This window comes from Pholcus phalangioides, unplaced genomic scaffold (genome assembly GCF_987345545.1).
Source record: "Pholcus phalangioides strain wild (caught in Gottingen) unplaced genomic scaffold, Ppha-v1.0 ptg000008l_1, whole genome shotgun sequence".
Taxonomy (NCBI): Eukaryota; Metazoa; Arthropoda; class Arachnida; order Araneae; family Pholcidae; genus Pholcus; species Pholcus phalangioides.
In genome coordinates this window covers 7,020,265-7,044,465 of record NW_028301601.1, presented here as the reverse complement: position 1 = coordinate 7,044,465, position 24,201 = coordinate 7,020,265, and the positions used below count along the sequence as shown (strand labels likewise).

Sequence of the window (24,201 nt, the reverse complement as noted above, 5' to 3'; positions counted from 1 at the left end):
GCGTTTCGTATTTTTGTTTCAGGAATTCTACAAGGTCCATGATGTTCATGGCTAGATAATCATGAGAAGCATCCCATGACAATCCCAAAACCTTGTGCATGTTGATGCCGTCTGTATGCTGAGGATGGACGTCAAATCCCTCTTTCTTCCATAGATGAATCAGCCTAGGATCGTTAGATATCCATTTACGAAGATTAATGTTGGCACCTCTCATGATCCCTCTAGTTTCACGAGAGACTCGCAATGCTTCTGCCACGCTGTCTTCTCCAGCCACTAGATCATCGACGTAAACACAGGTGTCGAGCACTTGAGTTGCAACTGGATAATTGTCGCGTTGTTTTTCTATGTGTGTTTTGATCGTAGCAGCAAGTAAGAATGGGCTGGCATTGACGCCGAATAATACTCTTTTGAATCGAAACTCTTGCACGTTGGCACGATCGCTGATGCACCTTGCATTGGTGAATAGAAACCTCACTGCATCTCTTTCGTTTTCTGCAAGAGAAATCTGTAGAAATGCTTTTTCGACATCTGCAAGAAACGCGATTTTGTTGAGACGAAAGTACGTCAACAAATGAAAAATGTTCGGGTTTAAGTTTACACCTGTCCAAAGGCTGTCATTCAAGGACAGTTCACCTGGTTTGCGAGAGCTTGCATCGAATACAATTCTCATTTTTGTCGTGACGCTTTCTGCTCGAAATACTTCTTGATGTGGCAAGTAATATACTGGTTTTCCATCAGTGTTTTCCGCGTCTGGTACTTTCTCTATAATCCCTTGATCTAAGTAATTGTCTAGTACTTCACGATACTGAGCAAACATAGTCGGATCGTACCGCATTCTCTTGAGAAGGCTCTGTAATCGTTTCTCTGCGACACTAAAGTTATCATTTAGCTCTATCCAATCTCTCTTCCATGGTAGGCTAACCTCATATCGTCCGTCTTTGAAACAGACTGTTTCGTCAAACAACTGTTTGGCCTCGTCGGTTTCCTTGAATTTAGGATCATCCATTATCCCAATTGACTCCAGTTCCCAGAACTTCGCCAAACCCTTTTCAACCTCATCCCGATAACTCGTTAAATGGCAATGGGGATTGTTGTAGGTTACCGCATTCTGGAATGTCCCTGTTACTATCCACCCAAACACAGATGCTTGAAGTATGATTGGCTCATTCTTCAAATTTATTTGGTTGTTCTCCAATAATTCGTAAAATATTTCTGCACCCAGCAATGCGTCTATTTTTTGCGGAATATTGAAGTTAGGATTCGCGTAACTCAAGTTTCTAGGAAGTTCAACGCAGGTCAAATCCAAACGCTTTGACGGCGTTAAATCTGTTATCTTGGGAACAACTAAAAGATCGAGTTTTTTACTATAGTCCCCTTCGCGGTTAGCGATTAGCGTTGTTACTTTTTTCTTTATGTTCAGAATAGAGTCATTCAGTCCTGCAATAGGAACGTTTACAGTGTCTCTCCGAAGTCGTAAAGAGTCGGCCACCTCATTGCTGACAAAACTGACTTGAGAGCCGGCGTCGAGTAAAGCGCGTATTGGAAACATCCCACCAGCTGGCCTCTGAATGTAAACTATTGCTGTTGACAACAGAACGCATCCCCTTTTCTCGCTCGAATGTAAGCAATTGTCAACACTGGAAGATGCGGCACATGAGTCTGTCGTTTTCTCTTTCTTGGTCTCACAAGCCCCGATTTCTTTTCTTTCAGTGGGGGACTCGTTTTGTTTTGGTTTTTGTGGTTGTGCATTCTCTCTATGGATTAACGAATGGTGCTTCTTCCCACACATACGGCATCTCTTATCGCTGCCGCACTCGACTACTCTATGGGATTCCAGACAGTTAAAACACAGTTTTTTATTTTTTACTTCGTATATTCTCTCTTCAATAGAAAGGCTATGAAAAGTTCTACACTTATAAATTGGATGATTCTCTCCGCAAATGGGGCAGGAATTTTGCTTTGCATTCGCTTTGGCTATCAGACTTTTAGGTTTTGAAAATGCATCGAATTTAGATTTTGCGTAGGAAACTCGTTGAGTATTTTCAAGCACTTGACTCCTTCTTTGCAAAAAGTCAACAAACTCTTCCAATTCGGGAAATTCCGTGTTTTTCAGCGACATTTCGTACTGCTTGCGTGACTCACGGTCTAGCTTAGGCAAAATAGCATTAACAAGCAGTATCTCAGTTAGCTTATTCATCTCAAGGCTTACAAGTTTGAGCCCTCTGAGATGTCTCAGGATAGTATTCACCATTTTTCGAAGCTCTTTAGCTGATTCATGATGCATTTTCTCAAGGTTAAGAATAGCGTTGATATGTGTGTCAGCGATGAACCTTTTGTTCTCAAATCGCTTCTCTAATTCTCCGAAAAGCGAGTCGAAGGTATCGTCGATCGTTTCGACAAGTTTCGCTTCCCCTCTTAACGAGGCTGGAAGATAGTGAAGTTTATGAGCTTCATTCAGTGATTCATTGTCTATAATTAAAGATTTGAACTCCGATTTGAATGAGCTCCACTCTTCTGGATTTCCCGAAAAACTCGGCAAAGGAATCTCCGGCAGTTTCACGGTTGCCGGTTGAGCGACCTGATTATCTTCCGATTTGATTTTTAGTTTTGAAACTAAGCATTTTGAACGTACCTCTAATGCGTCTACGTTCGCCTCCATCTCCTCGATTTGGTCGAAGGCATCATCTAGTTGTGCGTCCGCTGGCAGGGCGGCGTATCCCTCTAAGAGTTCATCGATGCTCGTTCGAATGTCCTCAATTTTCCCTAATTGTTGTAACAGCACAGCATCAGTTTCTTCACTCGATTCATCGATGTTTTGTAATACCGACTGGACTCGTGTAATCCTCCTTTTGATCGCACCGCGAGTGCGGTTGAGTGTTGTCTGGTCCATCTTAATTTCGATTTTTCCGACTCGATGTTGACCAGGCACACTCGAATATTCCGTAACAGTTGGAGACATCGGAACATTACTGAAATGAAGATTTGGCGCTAACCATTTTACGGTGAAAGGCGTAATATTGCGTCCAAAAACGCCAGAGGAATAAATTTAAACATGTCTCCCTGTTCTCTTTCCTGTCTCCTCATCACCGTAAAACTTTGTTCCAACCCTATGAGAAAAAAAAAAACCCAGTTCTTTTCACCTCTGCAAAGTATCCTCCTACTTTCGTACGTAAGAGTGAAAGAGAACTGAGTGTGAAAAGAGATGAATCCACTTCGTACTTTACCCTCTTATCTGTAAGTAATACGGATAAGAGAGGGAGTAATAGTGTCATATATTGTACTGTTCTTCTTACTTTTCTACTTTTTCTCCTTCCTTTTCTAACATGCGGTTATGTTAGCACAAGGTTACCATATTTATTGCAAATTCGTCATACGGAGATCATCCGAATCTCTCGCCTATCGCTTGTAAGCGAAGCGGATAAAAAGTCAAGCATTTCGATTTTTTGCTATTGTCGAATAATATGTTAGAGCAGTGTTTTTCATCCTGTGAGTAATTTGTAAGGGGTCCGCAAGATCACACTTTCATTTACTTATCATTTCATCGATGACACATTTTCTGCTCCGTGACATTGTAATTTATTCAGTTTTTTGATACACACGTTATAGAATAAATAAATAAATAAATTGGGATCTTATGGAGGGCGCCAGGGGCTTTCAAAATAACTTGTTGATGTTACGGGAACCTCACTGCATCGACCTTCATCACGGTAGGGGGGTCCATGCTGCATTGACCTCCACTGGCTAACCAAATGACAGCCAAGTCCATATCCCAATGAATTTCTAATTTGTAGGCCACCGCCGGGAATGTAGCAACACATCACTTAGACACAATCCCCCCCCCCACCCACAATTGGAAAGCTAACAAATCGCAGATTTTGAAAACAGTTAGAATAATCTGTTTAGTATGCAACATAGTTCAGAATTTGAGTATTTCAGAAATTTCCTGAATTAGCTGTAGACGAAATTATGCCCATTCCCCCCCTTTCAAACATCGGTTACAACTTGATATTATGACCGCATTCACACAAAATTTTCGGTACTAATAAAATCAATAATTATCAATATGAATAATGAAACAAATAGGAATAAATGCTCATCGGTAAGCTTACATATCGCAGTTCATCAAGATATAAAATGGCAGCAAATCTTTTAGCATATGCTTCACTGCATTTGGTCCGTGATTTCAAAAAGTTAGGGGGGGAGACAGAAAGGGAAAAAAGAAAGGGGTTAGAAGTTTACAGCGATAACAAAAAAATTTCAACATTTTCCGATGTTTTCTGTCTTTAGACATTCCGGTTTCAAACCCCTTTTGACGGCACAGTGCTGGTCAGATTAAGATGGGTTTTTTTGCTGTTTTAACAACTTCGAGATGCAAATGCGAGCTGGTCTTCCATTTTGAAAGGTCACTCCACAGAGAGCAGGCGGACCATGAAAATTCAGGCGTTCGCCTTTCACTATAAAATATAGAAGACAGATGACAACACAACCAGAAAACGAAACAAGCACAACTGACGACATAAATACTGTACGTTATGACCACACATACTCTACTTTACCGCATAACAACTCTGGCCATGTCGCTTTATTGCAATTTACACCCGTTAACGCGTTGGGTTTGAAATGAAAGCGCCATCTATCGGTGGTAGCATGTACCGATCCATCAGAAATTTCTCAGAGGAATGCATGTACGTTTGAGTAGCACTAGTCTTTAGTGCCTGATGCACGTTCCGTTCGGTAACCATTGATATTTGAATAAATTCCGGTTGCTGGCAGGTTTGCAGGAGATGCATAAATCCCAAAATGAGCCTAAAGCCGGATCCACACCCACAGCGCTATACAGCTTTAACCGGTTTTGAGGTTTGGCGAGCGCGGGCTATTTTAATGGTAGATTTTTCGTAGCCACCTCCCCTCCAAAACAGGTTTTGCGAAGCTCAGAATCGCGTAGTGCAGTCGGTGAGGACCTGGCTTTAGTGCTTATAGAGCTTCTAGCGAGAGAACTTAGGCATATTGCAATTTCTCCCATCCTACTATGTCTCTACGGAATAGCCTATGTATTTATCTGGTGTCAATAGATTATATACGTAGATTCATATGTTAGAATCTTTTAATATTGTTTTCGTATCATTCACAGCAACTACGAAGAAAGGCGTCGTCATGATTCTTAGTGTCTCAGCAAGCCAATCACTAGAAAGCGTAGTAGAATCAGTCAGAAGGATGGAAGCCGGTGTACCTTTCGGATACCAACCTGTATTGTGGATGCAAACGTATATGAATACACTCAGGGAGGAAACCATTCAAGTGATACACCGAGCAGAAGCGTCTGGATTCAAAGCCATCGTCGTGACCGTCGACAGTCCAAATATTGCCCGTACCCTGTGCGGGGAGAAAGACATTCTCAATAATTTAACGTAATTTTTACTCAATTTTTAAAGTGTTCGTCATTAAACCAGATTCGGAGATTTGTGAATGCTATAGGGCTTCTTACTTCTTGTGTGTGTCTATTTGCAGCTATCCTAACAAGCTGTTTGGAGGCCTTCCAACTGAAGTTAGCATTGATGCGTCAATAACGTTCAGTGATTTAACTTGGCTTACAAAGGAAACCACTCTTCCTATAGTGGCCAAGGGAATCCTCAATAGTGAGTATTCATTTCAAGTTTTGTAATACAAATACAAGGGCACAACAGGCCAGCAAGTTGGCTGAGAAAAAGATACCCATAACAAATATGGATGTGATATATATTTCTGAAATACGCACCCCCCCCCCCAATTAAAAATGCAATAACAAAAACTAAATGTATAATTGCCATATGTAGCCAAAATGCTCTTTTTTTGTACTGATAGTTGATGTATATACTGTTTCAGTACTTTATAGAACTTTTCTAGCAAAAAACGCAACCAAAAATTTTTGAAATTAACCTTCATTGAAGGATCTCTCTCCTGTAGCCGAGACCGCACTCGTGTCCAGCCCGTCCCAATACGTTCCGAGGTTGGTCATGGGCGAGTGGTGTGGCCGCTCCAGCATTGGCAATGATCGTCAAATGTTGGTGACTGGAAGGAATTGGAAGGCCAGTTCAAAGAGAACGACCAGGGTCTTTCAGCCTCAACCCAAGTGGAAGGGGGTGGAGAGTCGCCTTCCTTCCCGATCTTTTAAACCGTCTGACCACACCTTTTTCGATGAACGCCAACAGTCACAATACGCGTCAACATATTAAATTGTGCTAGGAGCATATATTCCCCAAGAAACATTGGGCCAGTGAGTAGCCACCTTATGCTGTTGGTGCTTAATTGGAGCAGGAGGAGGCAAACATTGGAAACATATATTTGCGAATGACTATTAGGCCCAGGCTGGACATGAGTGTGGTCCCTAGCTTAACGCGAATGCTAAAATCAACACGTGTTATAGCGCAGAACTAGTATCACTGTTGAATCAGAATTTTTTAGCTTTTCAAAGTAAAAATGTTAGCATAGGTGCCAGTCATTCGCGAGTGGTGCAGTGGTAAGAGCTTTCTCTCAGGTTCACGCGAGAAAGAAGAGAGAGAGACCGACCGACCAAAACAGAAAAAAAAACGGAGTGGCGCGAAAAAAAAGTAAACTACCGTACTTCACCTGCGCAGATAATCCAAGACTCGTATGGCCCCATTCCGTTTGGATTTGGTCAGTCGTCGGAAAAGATCATTTATAATGTGGACGAAGGTCTTCTTTGTGTACAATGGGATCAGTCTTGTGAATGAAGACAACTGCGCAACTTGTTTATCGCTTCAAGATGATTCCAGTAGATAGATAGATAGAACCGCTCACAGCCCCGGACTGATGCAAAGCACCTTACTTCCGTTACCTCAAAAGAGGCAGAGTTGTGTCGGAAAAGTTAGCAAAGATTTATAGTGGTGGCTCCCCTTGCCCCGTGCTCGCAAGCTTCGAACCACTCGCGTCGTTCTCCCCATGAAGACAGCCATCAACTCGATGCAACGTACAAGCCATTTGACTAAAATGGGTGACTGAATCCAATGACTAGGGAGAAAAATTGCACGTGCGCCCAGTGGCACATAAGGGCCGGAGACCGCAGCCTGGGATTTCAAAAGAAAGGTGGAAATGACTTGTGGACAAGAAAGAAGAAAAAGAAGCTGGCATGTTGAAGTGGGAGAGATTTGAGAATGGTCTAAATACACAATGCATACAAATTACATATATACAGCGCCTCGACTGTGACGGGAAACGAAGAAACAAAGCCTCCGTCCACAGCGCTGAACAGTGTGTTCTGCTCGCTCTTCCCCTTACAGAACATGCAATATATACACACACAGAATACACACATAGCCCGCACTGCGACGGGAACAATCAAACAGAGCCTCCGTTGACAGTGCTGGGCATTCACATTTGAATTACATGCATACATTATTTACTTTACAAAAATTTCCCTTTTTTATACTATTGGGAATGCACATAAACATTACTATGAAGGTAGAATTGGGTACAAATATCACCCTGAGCTCATACAAATATATATTCAAGGTTACAAAATTACTATCATACTATAAAAGTGCGGCGGGAACAATCAAACACAGCCCCCATTCACAGTGCTGGGTGGCAGCGATCACATTTGAATTTCCCATACATATATTTACATAATATATTTATATAATATACACTATTTACATAATATAAATTCCATTTTTATATAATTGTTGATACACATAAACATTACTATGCACGGCACATATATTGGAAAAAATGCCATAATGAGCTCATACAAATATTCAATTACTAAACCACCATCATACTATGAAATTGTATATACAAAAACATTCATAATTTATACAGGGTGTATTACTAAAATATTATAGTTTAGCAGCGTATATAAGTGCGCCCCTCTATGTTGAATCTGCATCTGTTTCAGATTCTACTTCCGAATCATTAGTGGATTGTTCACTGCTTTCAGTTATTATCAAAATAGTTTCTTTATTATTCATCAAATAGCCCAAGACTTGTTGTAGTTTTCTCGTTGCAGATCTTTGCAAAATAATTTTCCGTTTCCACAAGATCTCTCTTCCGCTCGGCGGCGCCTCCAAATGGTATCCCTTTGTGTACTCACACTGTGTCACATAGTGTATCACGCTTCCCGGATGGCCGCATCTACACGTGCTGGTCTGGCTGATTTTGAACCTTTGCATGTATTCACCGAATGGACCGTGTTCTGTGAGGAACATTATTATTTCTCTCGGCATGACTTCTTTCATTTTACCCACTTTTGGTATAACGTCGAAGACCTTTCTTCCAGTTGTGCATATTTGCCAATGGTGTTGCCATTTCTCTGACGCTTCTTTCGAGAGCAGATTTTTAATACAGGATGCCGGCAATTTCATTAGGTGGTTTTCAAGTTGATGTTTTGTAGCCTCTTTCGCGAATTTATCCGCCATTTCATTCCCCTCAATGCCTACATGAGCTTTCACCCATCGTATTGTAATCTTCCTGTTGTCCATCAGTATTTTTCTAATGTCATGCACTAGGCTATGAGGGGATTCTACGTCTCGTATTGCCTGTATACATGACATGCTGTCTGTGTTTATAGTTGATTTCTCTGCAAAATGTTTTGCATAATTGACTGCCATCCAGATTGCGTATAACTCTGCTTGGAATACAGTATTGTTATTGAGCAATCGGCAGTTCCATTTGTCCGTTACTTCACCCATATATATACTGACATAGGCGGCCCCTACACCGTCCACGGTCTTTGAACCATCTGTGAAAATAATTCGATTTGTTGATTCTTCTGCATCTGTGGTCAAGACTTGCGTCGGCAAAATATCTTTCACCGGGTGATACGTCCATGGTGGATGTTTATGCTCTACATCTGTAGGAAGATATGTTACATTGTTTATTTTAATCTCACGCTTTAGCCTTAAATTTGCTTTCTGTACTTCGTTGTCCAAAAGTACATGTAGTGGGGGATTGTTAGTTAATACTTGTAAGGCACTGTTTGGTGTTGTGGAAAAGGCTCCAGTGATGAATAGCAGGAATTTTCTTTGAAGAGAGTCTACTTTTGTTCTTAACTGTTGTTTGGGATCACCGAACCATGCGATGGCACCATATGCTATAATGCGGATGGCGACAACTTTATAAAGCGTATTTCTAATTCTTGTATTAATGCCCCATGCAGGACCAGCCATTCTTTTAAAATTTTGTAAGCATTTCTGTGTTTTCGTGATCAGATAATTCACATGTTTGAACCATGTCAGGTTTCTATCAAACATTATTCCTAAATATCTGATGTTCATATTGTGTCTTATTGGATTGTTTCGCAGTCTAATGGTTGGTCTTCCCTTTTTGTGAGAAATCCACAAGTAATTTGATTTGGAGAATTCGATCTCTAAATTATTTTTCGTGAGCCAAGTATCCAATAATACCATTGCTGCTTTTGCGTGCTCAGTGACCTTGCGGATTGTAGAATCACCAATTACCATAGCAATATCATCCGCATACACTTGAATTTTTATATTTTCAGGCCAGTTTTTTGTGAGTAAGTCGATGATTCCAGTAGACGGCCGGCCCTACCGGAACTGTTGCTGCTCCCTAACATATTCATGTTCTGTCTATTCCTTTGCTAATGCCATCAAATATCCAATTTGTTGTGCCCTTGCAATGTAGGGACTCCCCAAAAACATTTCTAAAATTATATTTCACCAATTTATTTTTCGAGAGCTTGGCTTCTCCGCAATATTGAACTTGTAGTGCGCGGTCCGGTGACTTCATTGCTTTCAAGTTGACGCTGATTATTGGAAAAATTTCCCTGAGTGTTATTGGGCAAGACTTTGATAGTTGCCATTGCTGACTGTAGCCATGTGTAACAGATTCGGTTAAAACTTTTGTTAAAAAACTTTGTACTTCTTTGAAAAACACAATTTGCCGTAAGTGTTCCATCTACTTCACCATCAATATCTTATCTATAAGATTACAATCCAAAATTTTATTATTCAATTAATCTCAATCGGATCATCTTATTCTGCTATCGTACACTTTCCGTATTACCATGTTCTTCCATTTACTTATGCAGTTGGCAGTTTCCATGACACTCAAACCTACGTTAATAAAATTATCATCGCTTGACATCTATACTTGACTGTTACATTTGCATAAAAATTACATAAGTAATATTCCTTTTCATATCTATCAAACTATCTATTTGGATCAAAGATTTTTTTAAATAATAAGTAACCAATTAATCTTTGTTGATTCTTTGTTGATAGATAATGATGAGTGAATTTTCATGTAAGTCTTTTAATAATTGTCAATTATTTTCACTAGATGTCGCTAAAGTGCAATTTTTAAAAATGTATTTCAGATTCGTAATGCGCTCGGCTACGAGTTTCAACTAAACATAATATGTACACAATCGCTAAGTGGTGGAGTTCTTCCATCTTGAATTACGAGATTTCAAAAATTAAGTTATAGGAGTTGTTTCCTTTCAAATATTGATGGCAACATCAATCGGTCATGCTCTAAAAAAGCGGTGTACAACAGTCCACGGGTTAGAAACTAGTATAGATATTGTAGCCAAATGAAACGTATTTTAGTGGACATAAACGTAATTTAGGCCGTCCCGATTTTTTCATAGAAAAAAAGTCTACTTTTTTCCTTGAGACTTCAGTGAAGCTCTTGAACTGAAATCGTTCTTCACTGAAATCAAGTGTTGGGCAAGCATGACCAAAAAAAGTGTTCAAGCATTGGAGTGACCCACAGACTAAAGATATAATAGATAGCGCACGCTATTCATAAAACTTGTCGAACGTGAAGAAAAGATGAGCAGTATTGTCAGGGAAAGAACAGGTTCATATATATTATTCTAACTTTGTGGAGTGACCTAACGAGTGACTAGAGACAGACGCATCTTTCCAGGAGCAGGGGGAATAAGCTGTCTATAGCCTCGGGAAGCAAATTTAAGGAATGGCTAGCCAGGAAAATTAGACAAGAATGGGAGGAGATGGCAAACTTTGTGTAGCCCACAGGCGACCAAATCATAAATCTGTCTCGTAGTACAGGACAATCTCAGGATGGAAATTGTCCTCTTTCCATGGTAGTTTAATTTTTGAAATGATTAAGGTACAGCCGATTTAAATAACAATGAGAATATAATAATACATTTTTGAATAGGGAGTTACAATTGTTGATTTCACATACAGGGCAGTCTAACTCAGTCCGTGGTCGCGATATTCCTTGATTTATAAATTTTTTTTGAAAAATCAATCGGCATCAATATGCATTCAGAAATTTGAAGGAGCGGGAAATAGTTTCTCTCAAGCAAAAACCCAACTGAGGAAAATTTTTAGAAAATTCGTCTTGAATCTGAATGAGAAGTGGGACATGCAATTAAAAGACGTAAATAATCAAACTAAAAGTGGAACGCGTCAGCAAAAGAGCAATAAATTCATTATTGAGAATAATAATTTTCACTTTTAGCTACAGCTATGACGTGGCTTGAGGAGATATTATTACCCAGGACCATCTCAACAGAATAATAAGGGGCCCCCATTCACATTAATATTAGGAGCCCCTCCTACTTGTCTCGCAATTCCAACCTTCATAATTACGCATTTTATAAAATTATAGCACCAAATCTCACCGTTGTCAACACGTTTGTTCACAGAGTTGACTCGAGAACTCCTCCCACCAAGCCCGAATGGGGTGATGTATGGATTTTTTACAGTGTCTCTAAAAAAAATCTAAAAATTTTTTTCTTGCTGCTTTAATTCAAAAATGAAAAAAATGTGTGAAACAACACTTCAGTCTCTTTTACATGTGCAATATTGCGTTAACATTGGGAGTGCTGGCACCGCGTGAGCCAAAAGTTTGACAACCACTGTTGTATAGCCCTGGTGCACACATGCAAATTCATTTTTTAAGTTTTCATCACCTGGTAACACCACTAGCCGCTGCTGTGTTGGTCGAGTGGTCATAGTGAAGGACCCCCACCGGCGCCTTAGTGGTGGTTCAAATCTTCGAAGGGCGAATGCGAGCCGATCGCTCCCGTTAAAAAAATGTCTTACCACCGAGAGCAATAGGCCTACAGCTGTACAAATACTCAGTCATGACACTTCGCTCATAATCTATATATATAAAATTGATTTTCTGTGTGTGTGTTCTCTATACAAATCTACAATTTCAGATCGATCGTCATCAAATTTTGCATATATACCAAATGGGACCTGACTTAAACGATAGGCTACTTTAAAATATCGCCAGAGCAGGGCAAATGCCCCAAATGGGCAAAAAAACCGTAGGGCAACAATGGTTTTTGGGCCTCAACAATGGTTTTTGGGCCTCAACAATCACTTTCGGAACGTTTACTTTGGTTACCGTGGTTCCCTAGCAATGCGTTTCAGACGTGACGTGTATATGTCTTTACAATGGTTTGTCATTTCTCTAATCCTGTTACCATATGTATAATAGTTTATGCCTTTATAATGGTTTGCCACTTTTTCAATCCTCCCAGTAATGAGACTTTCTGTATAGATGCTGTAATCATTATCAGCATCACTTTGAGGGTCAGGCAAAGGATGATCCCCATAGAAATCAGTGTTAAAATTGCCGATTTTACTGTAGAAATGCGGAAATTTGGTGGGGCTTTCCGCCACATTATTAATTTTAAAAATTTTATTGCATTCTAGATTTTTGAAATATTGAGTTCGCTTATATATATATATATATATATATATATAGAGAGAGAGAGAGAGAGAGAGAGAGATATACGAAGCCCAGGAGTTTAAATATGAAGTAATTCAACGGCACTACACTTTTGAGTTGGATATTCATACAAAATAACATTGATTTCACCTTTTTATTTCTTTCTTCTCAAGCTCGAAAATGAAAATGTGTCTGTATTGTCTTTTAATATGCAACTGCATAAACTCATATAGTTTAGGTTGTTTTAAAATGAATTATGGGTACGTAAAGTACATCGAAGAAATTCCACAGCTTTAATTAAGCATTTTTGGAAGCCGAAATAGGCAGAGATGGATAACTTGAAGTTCAAAAGTGGGGGGGGGGGGGAGGAATCGAAATACTTAGCGCCCTTAACAAACGAAAAAATATATATTCATTTCTACGTTTCTTTAAATCTAGATTTGTTTCTTTCATGAGTCGCGGTGGAAGTCACCATATTGGTTAACTTAGACGCGGTTAGCATGTCCCTCAAAGCAAGAGGGAGATATCGCATGATCCAAAAAGCCTAATTGAAGAAAACCCGGGCAGCGCCGGGTATTATAGCTGGTTCAAAATATAAATAGCAGTACTATAACAAGAATTACACGGAAACAAAACTTCACGATGTGTTCACAACACAGACACGCCCGGAACGGGTCTGATTCGACCACGTGCTTATAACTCTTCATTGAAACCGAGCGGTGGGCCATGATCTGGTTAGGAGAATATAACCCACAAAAAAACCCCAAAAAAACCCACCAGTTCTAGAAAACGGGTACGGGACGAGCCATTAATTCCCATAAGGCACAGTGATACGATTGGCTGGTGATGATGCAACGAAAATGAATGGGTTCGCCGGCTTGGTGCTCAGCATTAGCGATGAGTGGGAGATATTCTGTGTGGGCGATGATTGGCGCCAACATATTACCTGGCTACGTTTAACGATATATTTACTTAATTTTACATCGGACTTACAACCGCAATGGTGTAGCGGTTAACGTATAAATTGGAACTTCGGAACATTTCCGGCCAAGGTATAGTATTGCCCGTGGCCGGTTGTTGGAACATTCTGTTTGAACTTATCAGTTTTGCCATGTTTCTAGTTGTGGTGAAAACATAGGTGGTATTTTCAGTCCGGGGGCAGATGCCCTCTTTTAGCAGCAGGAGGAGCTAAGCGACGTCCGAAAGCAGCAAGACGGGTGGCCTACAGGTGCATTTACTAATGAAGTAGTCGGAAAATGATGAAAAAGTACGATTTCTTGCCAAATATGATAAACTGATAACAGGGGCGGTCTTAGGGCAGTGCGACCGGTGCAGTTGCACCGGGCGTCAAATGAGAAGAGGCGCCGAAACGCGTTAGATATACATTACTAGAAAAATATCTTTAAGATACGTGTTTGAAAAAATAACTGTAATAAAATATACACGAAAAATGACTGAGAGGAGAAAAGGAATTGGAGGTTTGAGTGCATATGATATTACGGTTATTTTCCGAAAAGAAAAGAATAGACGGGCAGTGCACCTATATACGTACAGTACATAACGATTTTGATCAGGTAAAAATACTCTCTCTCGAGCTCTTTTCGTTCATTCCTGCAGGAGATTTTGGGGGAGACGCAATTCCTTTCTGTTTTTTTGGTGCTGTAAAAAATAGAAATAATGGAGGAATCACCCTCGGTCTAACAATTTTTCTACTAACGAAAGCAAAAGTCTTGTCACCCAAGTGGTTTTACGTGCAAGAATTGTATTTGTAAGTTTAAAACGAGATAAACTTCACACAGTCTTTGAATTCAAGCATGGCTTTAAACAATAAGAAGCTGAGGCTCTCTTTCACCATTTTTGCTGATGGAGAAAATTAAACATATAAATTCCCTTTGTTCCATTAATTTTTTTCCCAGTATCAGTAGTAGGGTACGGGTCTGGGTCATATTCGCGACAGGTCAAAATCCCAACAGGGTCGAATTGAAAATTTTAGTTTTACCGTATACGCCGCACTTCGCAACTTCTGTCGAGATTTCCATTTCTCGCGGCTAGGGGCGTTGTGGGGCGCTAATCAAGGTGATAAATTTCGATCAAATAAAATTTTGAAGTTTTAATTTCTTTGTATAAGCCACACTTCGCGGTTTTCTGTCGGTAATATTATAACGGTGTTCTTTTTTCTCACCGCCCTAAATTTTCCCACCCGGGACAGTTGCCCTACCTGTCCAGTTCCGGCCCTACCCTGGGTAAAAGGGTTTTATGTTTTTTGTTTCGGGTTCCACTTGATTGGACACACCTGCTAACCAATTTGCATTCTGAATGTCGAAATTTTAGACTGTATCTAAAATGGATGAGGCCCATTCTGCACTTGGGATCTTCGGGCCATGCCCTGGTGGGCCCAGGAATTAAGACGGTTCTGGCTCTGACTACATGCAGTGCTTACATCGGAAGGCTGATACTGCAACAACCCTGGAGCCTCACGATGAATCTATATTTATTTTTAAGTTATAAAATTTGTGAATTACAATGAATTTCCTAAAGGAAAATTTTGAGTTTTTAGCCTTCGAATAGCATTGAAATGATCAGAAATTGATTATAGTAGTTATAAAGGTAGGTATTTTCTTCCGATGTTTCAATTCTATCAAAAATCAGAAATTTATTTTTTGTATCAAAAATAAATTTTTGATTGTCTGGGGGGGGGATGCATAGGGGCTCGTGCTTCTCCCCACCCCCCTCGCGGATGTGTCTGATCCTACTATGCGTTATGAAAGGGGGGGGGGGTGAAGCTGACCAAATTTTTGTAAAGGGACGGAGATCTAAAATGTCCGAAAATCGTCTGACGTAATACTTGAATAGGCCCCTATGAAAAGTATACGTGAAATTAAAAAAATACGCATTTTTAAAAATGCTGAAGTTTTCTTAAAAATGAAAACATGCACAAAAAGAAAAAAATAGTATGCATAAAAAAAGAAAGAAATACTCTATCAAAAGCACTGAACTGAGCCTAACGTAAGAAAATGAAAACGTACAGTAAAACTAAAAAATGTGCGCAATATATGAAGAACACATGCATTCAGAAGTGCAAAAAAATATGCATTTAAAAATGCCTGAAAACATGCATTAAAATGCGCCGAACTAAATGCAGTGCCTAAACATATGCCCCAAAATGATCGATACTCAATGGTAAAGTATTTTCTTGGAAAAATTGAAGAAATTAATAAAATTTGAAGAATGGAAAGAGAGAAAAATAATCTTGCAAACATGTTGTACAATGCAATCAATAGAAAAGAAATACTAAAATATTTGCATTCAATTCTAAAACTTCAGTGATTTCACGCACTTATACTGTATATGCATCAACTATAAAAAGTGGTAAAATATGCTCTTATGCACTTGCATATAATCCGGGTTCTAGCAATAATATACGGTTCACATAGTAACAATGTCTTTTAATATGGAAATTCAGTAGGTGGACTCCATTCCCTTGAACTCGGACAGGACTTAGAACCAGGGGAATATCTCAAGCAGTGCACACCACTGCGAGAATTCCACATCTCCCTAGATGTGAGCGGCGATCTCCTCCGGAAAACAAGTCATCCACTGGAAAAATGTACTCACCTTCTAAGGCATCACCGCCCGAGGGGTACCGCGATTCCGGGCAACTTTTTCCCCGGTCTGGTCCATTGCTATAAAACCCTGTGTCTCCTCCGCTAGTGTAAAATAAATCGCGTGGCAATTAGCTTATAGAACTTCTTGACACTTTACACTAACATCCTTGAGAGTTCTCGACCTGCAATGGCTGACACACGTGGCGTGGTGATGGTTGTATGTGTTGTAGGTGCAAGTGCGTGTATGTGTGAGCGCGCGCTTTTCTGTGTGCATGTTTTTATGTGACTAGACCAAATACACGAATTCCACCAAGGTTAAATGAGAGTCTGATCCCAACACACTCTCTGCTCTCGTCTTTTATGGGAAATTGCGCCCATTCTTGGTAAATTGGAAACATAGCTTTCACTGTTAGCACTTAGACAGACATTCTCCCATATTCTTAATAGCTCATTGTCACTTTTTCTCCTACTCTGTCGACGGGAAATTTATCTTTAGGAAATTTTGGAAATTTCTGGCATTCAATTCTGATGCAAGAAATTGCAAATTCCAGCTGGAACTACTGAATTATATTCCAAAAAAGAACTAGTATATAAACCAACATCAAAATTATAGAAACGAATTTTTCAATTAAAAAAAACTCGTCTTATATGCCGTGACGGTCTTAGGGCAGTGCGACCTGCGCACAGGGCGCGAAATAATAGGAGGCGCAGAGAAACAAACCTTGAGAAGTTATATGTGTAGAAGTGAGGCGGTTATACATAAGAGGCAAACACTTCCTTCCCAATTCATAGATAATTAAATTCGCTGCCGAACCTTGACCATATGACCCGTATTTTACGGGACTTTTTTTTTTTTTTATCAATGCTTCCGAAAATTTTTCTTTTCTAATTTATAAAAATTCATTTAGAAAAAGGAGGAAATAAATTCAATGGTATTAAGTTGGTATCAAATACATTCAAAGAATTAAATTAATGACGTAATTTTCAGGGGGTGGGGGTCATGCGCCTACGCGACTCCTTCACGAGCCGACCCTGATTCTCATCATTTTTTTTTCGCGCTATAAATTCACTGTAGAATGTCCCTTAAAGAGTCTGGCCAGAAGCCCGCCAAACGTCCCAGTCTAGGGCCCTACTACTACTACTTAACCGAACATGTACTTCGTACACATTCCTTTTCGGAATTTCTAACGAATCGGCACATGCCGGAATGTGTGTTCTGAGTGTATGCTTGGCCCTGCTGCAGGATGTGGGGGCCATGGCTACAGGGCAGCGATTCCCAATTAGCAGGGCCGTAAATAGGCTGGGCAACCAGGGCACGAGCCAAATAGGGGGGGGGGGAAGCGAACAAGAAATGTACACTTATTTTGCATAATTTTTTATTTTCAAGGGACCCCAAAAAAAAAAATGTCTGCCCCGAGCGAAAAAAGCCCCGAGAAGTTACACTACAGCCTTGCCAATTAGGGGTGCCTGGATCCCAGGAATCCGTGGCTTTTTTATGGGGTTCCACGGTCTAATTGTACTATTGTAAAAAATTAATGCTAAGGCGAAAAAAATGGTATACATAATTTACTTAAAAATAAAAGCTTTAACTAAATTTTAGTACAAAAGCAGTGCTGCAACAGTGCACATAGAGCTCTTTTTCCGATGTAGCTGGCCAAAAGTACGTTTTTCAAAACTCAGTTTAGGCGGGAAAAATATATTTTCCAAAGAAAAACTACTTCAAAAGTGTTATAATGTGATAAGCTAATGTAATATACGATTTACTACACTTTTCCGCTGAAAATATTTTTGATCAGCTACATCCAACAAATACCCCTCCCTATATGCATTGGTAGTTTGCAGCGGCAACATTGTTATGAATTGACAATTGTACAGGTTGCGACAGCTCTCGAGGCTACGTTTCCGCTCTGGGCCAGTTCGCTCCTCCGTAGAGACGACCGAAGCCACTATATCGACATCGGGCTTAGTTAATTCCACCTATAGAACAAGGCCTCTGCACGAATCTCGTGACATCACGGAAGAAGGCCATTTCACCTATTGCCATTGGATATAGCAGGCCGACGCGCATACGATATCTTTACAGTATGTATATCCAATTCTTTTGCAGTATATCCAATGGCAATAGGAGATATGGGCTTCTTCACTGACGTCACAAGCTTCGTGTGGAGGTCTTGTTCTATAGGTGGTATTGGCTTAGTGCGGACGCCCGATCTACATAGCACTACTGGGGGTTAGAACAGAGGCGGTCTTAGGGCAGTGCGACCGGTGCAATTGCACCGGGCGTCAAATGAGAAGAGGCGCCGAAACGCGTTAGATATACATTACTAGAAAAATATCTTTAAGATACGTGTTTGAAAAAATAACTGTAATAAAATATACACGAAAAATGACTGAGAGGAGAAAAGGAATTGGAGGTTTGAGTGTATATGTGATATTACGGTTATTTTTCGAAAAGAAAAGAATCGACGGGCACTGCACCTATATACGTACAGTACATAACGATTTTGATCAGATAAAAATACTCTCTCTCTCGAGCTCTTTTCGTTCATTCCTGCAGGAGATTTTGGGGGAGACGCAATTCCTTTCTGTTTTTTTTGGTGCAGTAAAAAATAGAAATAATGGAGGAGAATCGCCCTCGGTCTAACAATTTTTCTACTAACGAATTCAAAAGTGTTTCCCTGTGTTGCGAGGAGTATTACAGGAATCAAAGGTGTCTTCTGTCGTAGGAAAGATTTTGAGCCAGAGGCCTCTCATGCCCGACTTGTATTACTTTTATTAAAAACGCGGAATCGAATAGCCAATTCGATAACCAAGTACTGCTTTGTACAGTATTTCGTAAAACAATATTGAATAAATATTTGAAAAAAAAAACTAATGACTTAGAACCTATTTTTTGCTGACCATTTTAAATAGGGATCCTGTACTTGGGCCTCGTTCCTACTTGTCACACGAGGAGAAAAAAATGTGCTCACACGAGAAAACCCATGCACTTTGGAGCCCCCGATCACTGGCCAGACTCTATTAGTTCAACCAGGGGCAGCTCGGTTGCACTGGGTGTGCTTTAAAAGAGCGTCAAATCTGAAGTGACAGGGCAAAAAAAAAAAAAAATCCGGAGGGGCGTCAAGTCCGGGATAAAATGGGAAAATGATTTCTGCCCGCTCTAGGAGGAGCGCCAAAAGCAAAAAAATTCGACATGTTATGACATAAAATATCGCTGTTCCATTGAACGCATCAAAACGAAGCGATTGAAACAAAAGTTCTTGTTTTAATTGGAGAGGTCGGGCAGAAATAGGTCCCGCTAAGGTAGAGTCTGGGGGTTTTGTCTCGAGCCGCCTCTTAGTGCACCTGAGTGGTCTTTTGTTGCCATTAAAAGGAGATGTAGAAAGAACAGTTGTAACTAACAGTAACTTCAGTTGGAAATTACAATTAGCTGAGCAAATTCGAAATAATAGAACCATAGATCGAACTCCTTTTTAGAACAGCTCGCTCTGTACAAATCTCACAAACACCAATCATCTCGGTAAGTTTGATAAATTTTGCAACACTTACCACTTTTACCCGCGATTATGCATAATCCTTTTAGACCTTGTATGCACAAATGTGCCGGTTGCTTCTTTTGACTTTACATATTATTTTTTTAACCTCAGGGATGTTCAGCCCAAACTTCAAGAATTGTGTGTTATCATTGAGATTAAAGCCGAAGTCCCTGAGGTTAAAAAAAAATCTACAGAGAGAAAAAAAAAACCCTTCTCAAGGTCGTCTTAACGCATGGGCCCAACCGGCCGCGGCCCGGAAGCCTCAAGAGTAGAAGGGCCTTACGAAAATGAGATCTAGTTAAATTTTTCTAGAATTTGCTAGGTAGGGCCTCAGAAAAACCACTTGGCCCGAGAGCGTCCCAAGATGCTCTTAAGACGGCCGTGCCCCTTCCCAGGGCCGTAGTGTGCTTTCTCAAAGGCAGTCTTTTCTTTGAGTCTCCTTGAAATGGTTATGCTCAGAACAAGGAGGATTTAAAGCGCGCCCCCCCCCCCCCATTCGGCTTAGGGAACCTCCCAAGTTTCAGAGCCCAGTGCTTTAGCTGGTTTCTGCTTGCCCCTTCTGTTCCTTAGTACTGGGTCTGAAAGGGATAATCAAGTTCACATGAGTTTTATAAATGTGAAAGAAATAGTACGGAAATGTCACTTTAATATAATCACCTTTATTAGCATCTTAGCTCGTACGTGATGCGTGCACTACACGAATTTTAACATAAAATTCAATTAAAATAAGTACGACGAAGATAGATCCGTTGTGATGAGTATCCTCTGCATAAACGTGTGACGTTTTGCTTTTTTAATGTTTTTAAATCTCATAAGGGGCCATTCAAGTATTACGTCAGCATCGAGTGGGGGGGGGGGGGGTTTGAAGGTTGCTTACGTCATCAAACCCCCTTTTTGAAGATATGAAATATTCTAAGCTGCTGACAAGGGGGGGGGGGGGAGAGGTCAAAAATCGCTAGAAATCTGCTTACGTAATACTTGAATGGCCCCTAATTAAATCAAACAAGTCGGTTTTTTATGCTTGTTTACAAGTTAAATAGTAATCTCATTCTCTAGAAGAAGCTTTTTTTCCGACTTCTTCGTCCCTTAATATCCAACTAAGATTGGGGGGGGGGGGGCGATGGGGACGATCACCACACCAAGAATCTGATAATATGGTAGAATGAATCTGTCCCGTATTTTATTTTTTTTTTTGCGTAAACCTACCCAAGATGGTCTCTCTGGGGGTGATCAGTGGTCATACGGGACAGTAATGACTAGCAAAAATCGACACATCACTCTGGATTCGCGACCTGGGGAGGGGGAGAGGGGAACTGACTACTGTTTTCTCACCGGGCGCCACCAGGTGTAAGACCGGCCCTGACTGATAAATCAGTTAATGCTTACGTCACTCCCTCACCAGGCAATTATATCACTGTGCCTTATGAGAACGGCTCGTGAAAAACGGGGTGTTCTTTTCATTTTGATATGGTGGCGCCATCTGTTGTCAGTATTATAAGTAAGTGACGTTGACAAAGATGTACGCGTTTGTTCCTTTTTAAAATTCTAGAATACGATTACTTAATTCATGATAATGTGGCATGTTGTAAAAAAAGACAATTTGCAAACTTTTCTAGCTCCTAAAATTCTAAAATTAACAAAAAATTACACTTTTGGCTTACAATATAATTTTCAATGATTGCGTGAACATTTAAAAACCCATTTTATAATATTGCTGTATGTCTACACAGGTGAAGATGCCGTGAGAGCAGCTTACGCCGGTGCGTCAGCCATCATGGTCTCGAATCACGGGGGTCGACAATTGGATGGTGCGCCACCAACGGTAAATATTGAAGTCATTACAGGATTTGTCCCAGAACATAAACAGCCTATCTTACATGTGAATAAAAGTTTTGTGATAGAAATTCTAAGAGGAAAATGAATAGTGTATATAGTATATATTGCGTAAGCACAAATGGGTGGGGGCAGTTTTTATTTTCTTTTGCTCACAAGGGGACGAGGAAAGTTTGACGAATGCTCACGCAAGCAATTGGAAGAAGGGCCGTAGCTAGCCATTCCCGTGCCTTGTACATGAATTAGAATTTAGGCCCATTCTAGCCCCCCCCCCAACTTTCTTCCAAGTGGACCCTGTGCTGGCGAACCTGCCTAGTTACGGCCCTGATTAGGGGTGTGAAAATCCGCAAACATGCCCAGCCCCTCACAAGCCAATGATAGGATAACAGACGGGCTAGTCTGTAGACAGTAACCTATAAACAGCCTAGGAAGTTGCATTTAACCATTCACGATCACGGACGAAATATTTCGTCCAAACGCCAGCGGAATAAATTCGATATCCATTGGTTCTCTGTGGTTTTCTTTCCTCTCTCCTCCACATCGCGAAGCTTCATTGTAACCCTATGAACGGAAGTTGATTTTTCGTCACCGCTTTTTCAATACCCCTGTTAAAAAAATTTTCCCCGCATAGTAGAACGTCTCGATAACGACCCGTGGGACCAAAAATTTTGTCCGCTAATGGGGGAGGTGCGGTGTAATCCCGTTTGTACGACTTTCACATTTATACGACGGCTAACTTCGGCCTTAATCAGTTCCTATACATTTTAATATTAAAATGTATATGTTAATGTGTAGCAAAAATTCAAATATCTTCCAAAGCACAAAAAAAAAAAAAATTACATATTAGGTTTAAATAAACATACATTCACACTACATGTACAAATTTCCAATAATCCTGACATACTCCCTCTTGTTCTGGTATTTCAATAGCATAACACAATAATGATATAATAAAAATAACGCAATAAATAAACATGTAATACGACAATGTTTACAAATTAACTTGCTCTAAACGACGAGAGAGAGGGGTGGTAATTTAGGTCGACTAACGGCCATACGTACGCACCGTCACTGTTATGAAATCACTTTTTCTGTGAACTTGTTCTGTTTGACTGTGACTTTAAAAAGGAACTTATCCAATGACACTTGCTTTTGCCTCCGTTTTAGGATTTCTCGGAAATGGGCAGGTGTCATTCTCGTGGGACAGATTCATCGCTCACACACTGCTACAGCTTTACGTGATTAGTTCTCTTCAACAGAATTTTGCACAGATTCTCCCCCCCCCCCGCCCCCATTTCACACATCTCTCTAATCTCATTTCAAGTGAGGGACTTCTCATTTGTCTCTCTACTCTTCGTCGGACGAGATCGCATCCATATGCTCTCGCTTTACATACGCTGGATGTCCATCAGTTTGTCTGCGATCGACTTCTGGAAAAGCGGAATTTATTTTTACAGCTAGAATTGGCCGGAGCAAACATTTTGACGGTTTTTGATTTTGAAAGCGCTATAATCTTGACAGTATTTGACATACACACTCAATTTTGGTGACTTTTAATTATTCCTGTACTTGTGTCCGTGTACAAAAATGTGAAGACATTGAAGGTTTTGATCGGGAGCTATCAACGTTTATACATAGAACGGCCGAGAACAGTCATTTTGACTGCTATATGTAAATCGTATGTTTTCTTCTTGTGGTTGGCGTTAACGTTTACTTTTGGTTTAAGGGCTATTTCCTATCATTCCCTGATGACACACACAACGCAACATATATTCACGAGTAACATACCAATGAGAAGAAATAAATGAAATAATGCTATTTGTGTTACACCATGTTACAGGGACATCTAAATAGTCTATTGGCAGGTACAGTAGTACCCACTATCGAAACATTGCATTGTATTTAGTTATAGCCTCTGCCCTGTGTTATCAAAGTTCCGGAAAACTTTTTTTTTTATCTGACACCTGGCAAGCTCAGTTTTTATTTTAGTTTGAGACTTCATAACTCTTTATGCCACCATATGCTTTGAAAGCTTTCTAGGAAACATAGGCTCATTCACACTGTGTAGACGTGTGTGGCTCTTGGAAGAAGGACGTATTGGGAACGAAATAAAGATATTTTTTCTGTACTAAATGATGTTTCGGAAAATAAATCTGAAGCTGAGGAGACTTACGATGCAAACTCTGACAACAAAAATCATGATTTTGCTGCTATGTTTACCCGAAAGAAAATGGTAAGATTACGGGAGTGACTGATCTCTGAATCACATAATATTGATGAAAAAGAAAGACAAAGATATATCTTTTCTTCATTTGTATATTCTTCATAAGTTAATTTATAATATGAAATTTTATTGGTGCCCTAGTTTTCCCCCGATAGTGCAAATTTGCAGTATCATAATGGTATATGTTATCCATAGCGTGCGTGAACAACTAAATAAAGTGCACAAAAAAGACCTTGATATGCATATAAAAAGGTGTACATCATCAACATGAAGCAACGTACGGTGTGATGTAAATGCAATGTTTATTTATTTCTTTTTCACGGTAAAT

General features: G+C 40.1%; 1 protein-coding gene across 1 annotated transcript in view; it reads left to right on the top strand.

Annotated features, from left to right (window-relative positions):
- The window catches only part of LOC149083576 (2-Hydroxyacid oxidase 2-like), a 77,943-nt gene that overhangs the window by 25,144 nt on the left and 28,598 nt on the right, over nt 1-24,201 (top strand). The window contains exons 6-8 of the mRNA XM_089234096.1: nt 5,132-5,408; nt 5,509-5,636; nt 21,547-21,638. Of these exons, the coding sequence (XP_089090222.1) occupies nt 5,132-5,408; nt 5,509-5,636; nt 21,547-21,638 (497 nt within the window). The remainder of the gene's footprint in view (nt 1-5,131; nt 5,409-5,508; nt 5,637-21,546; nt 21,639-24,201) is intronic.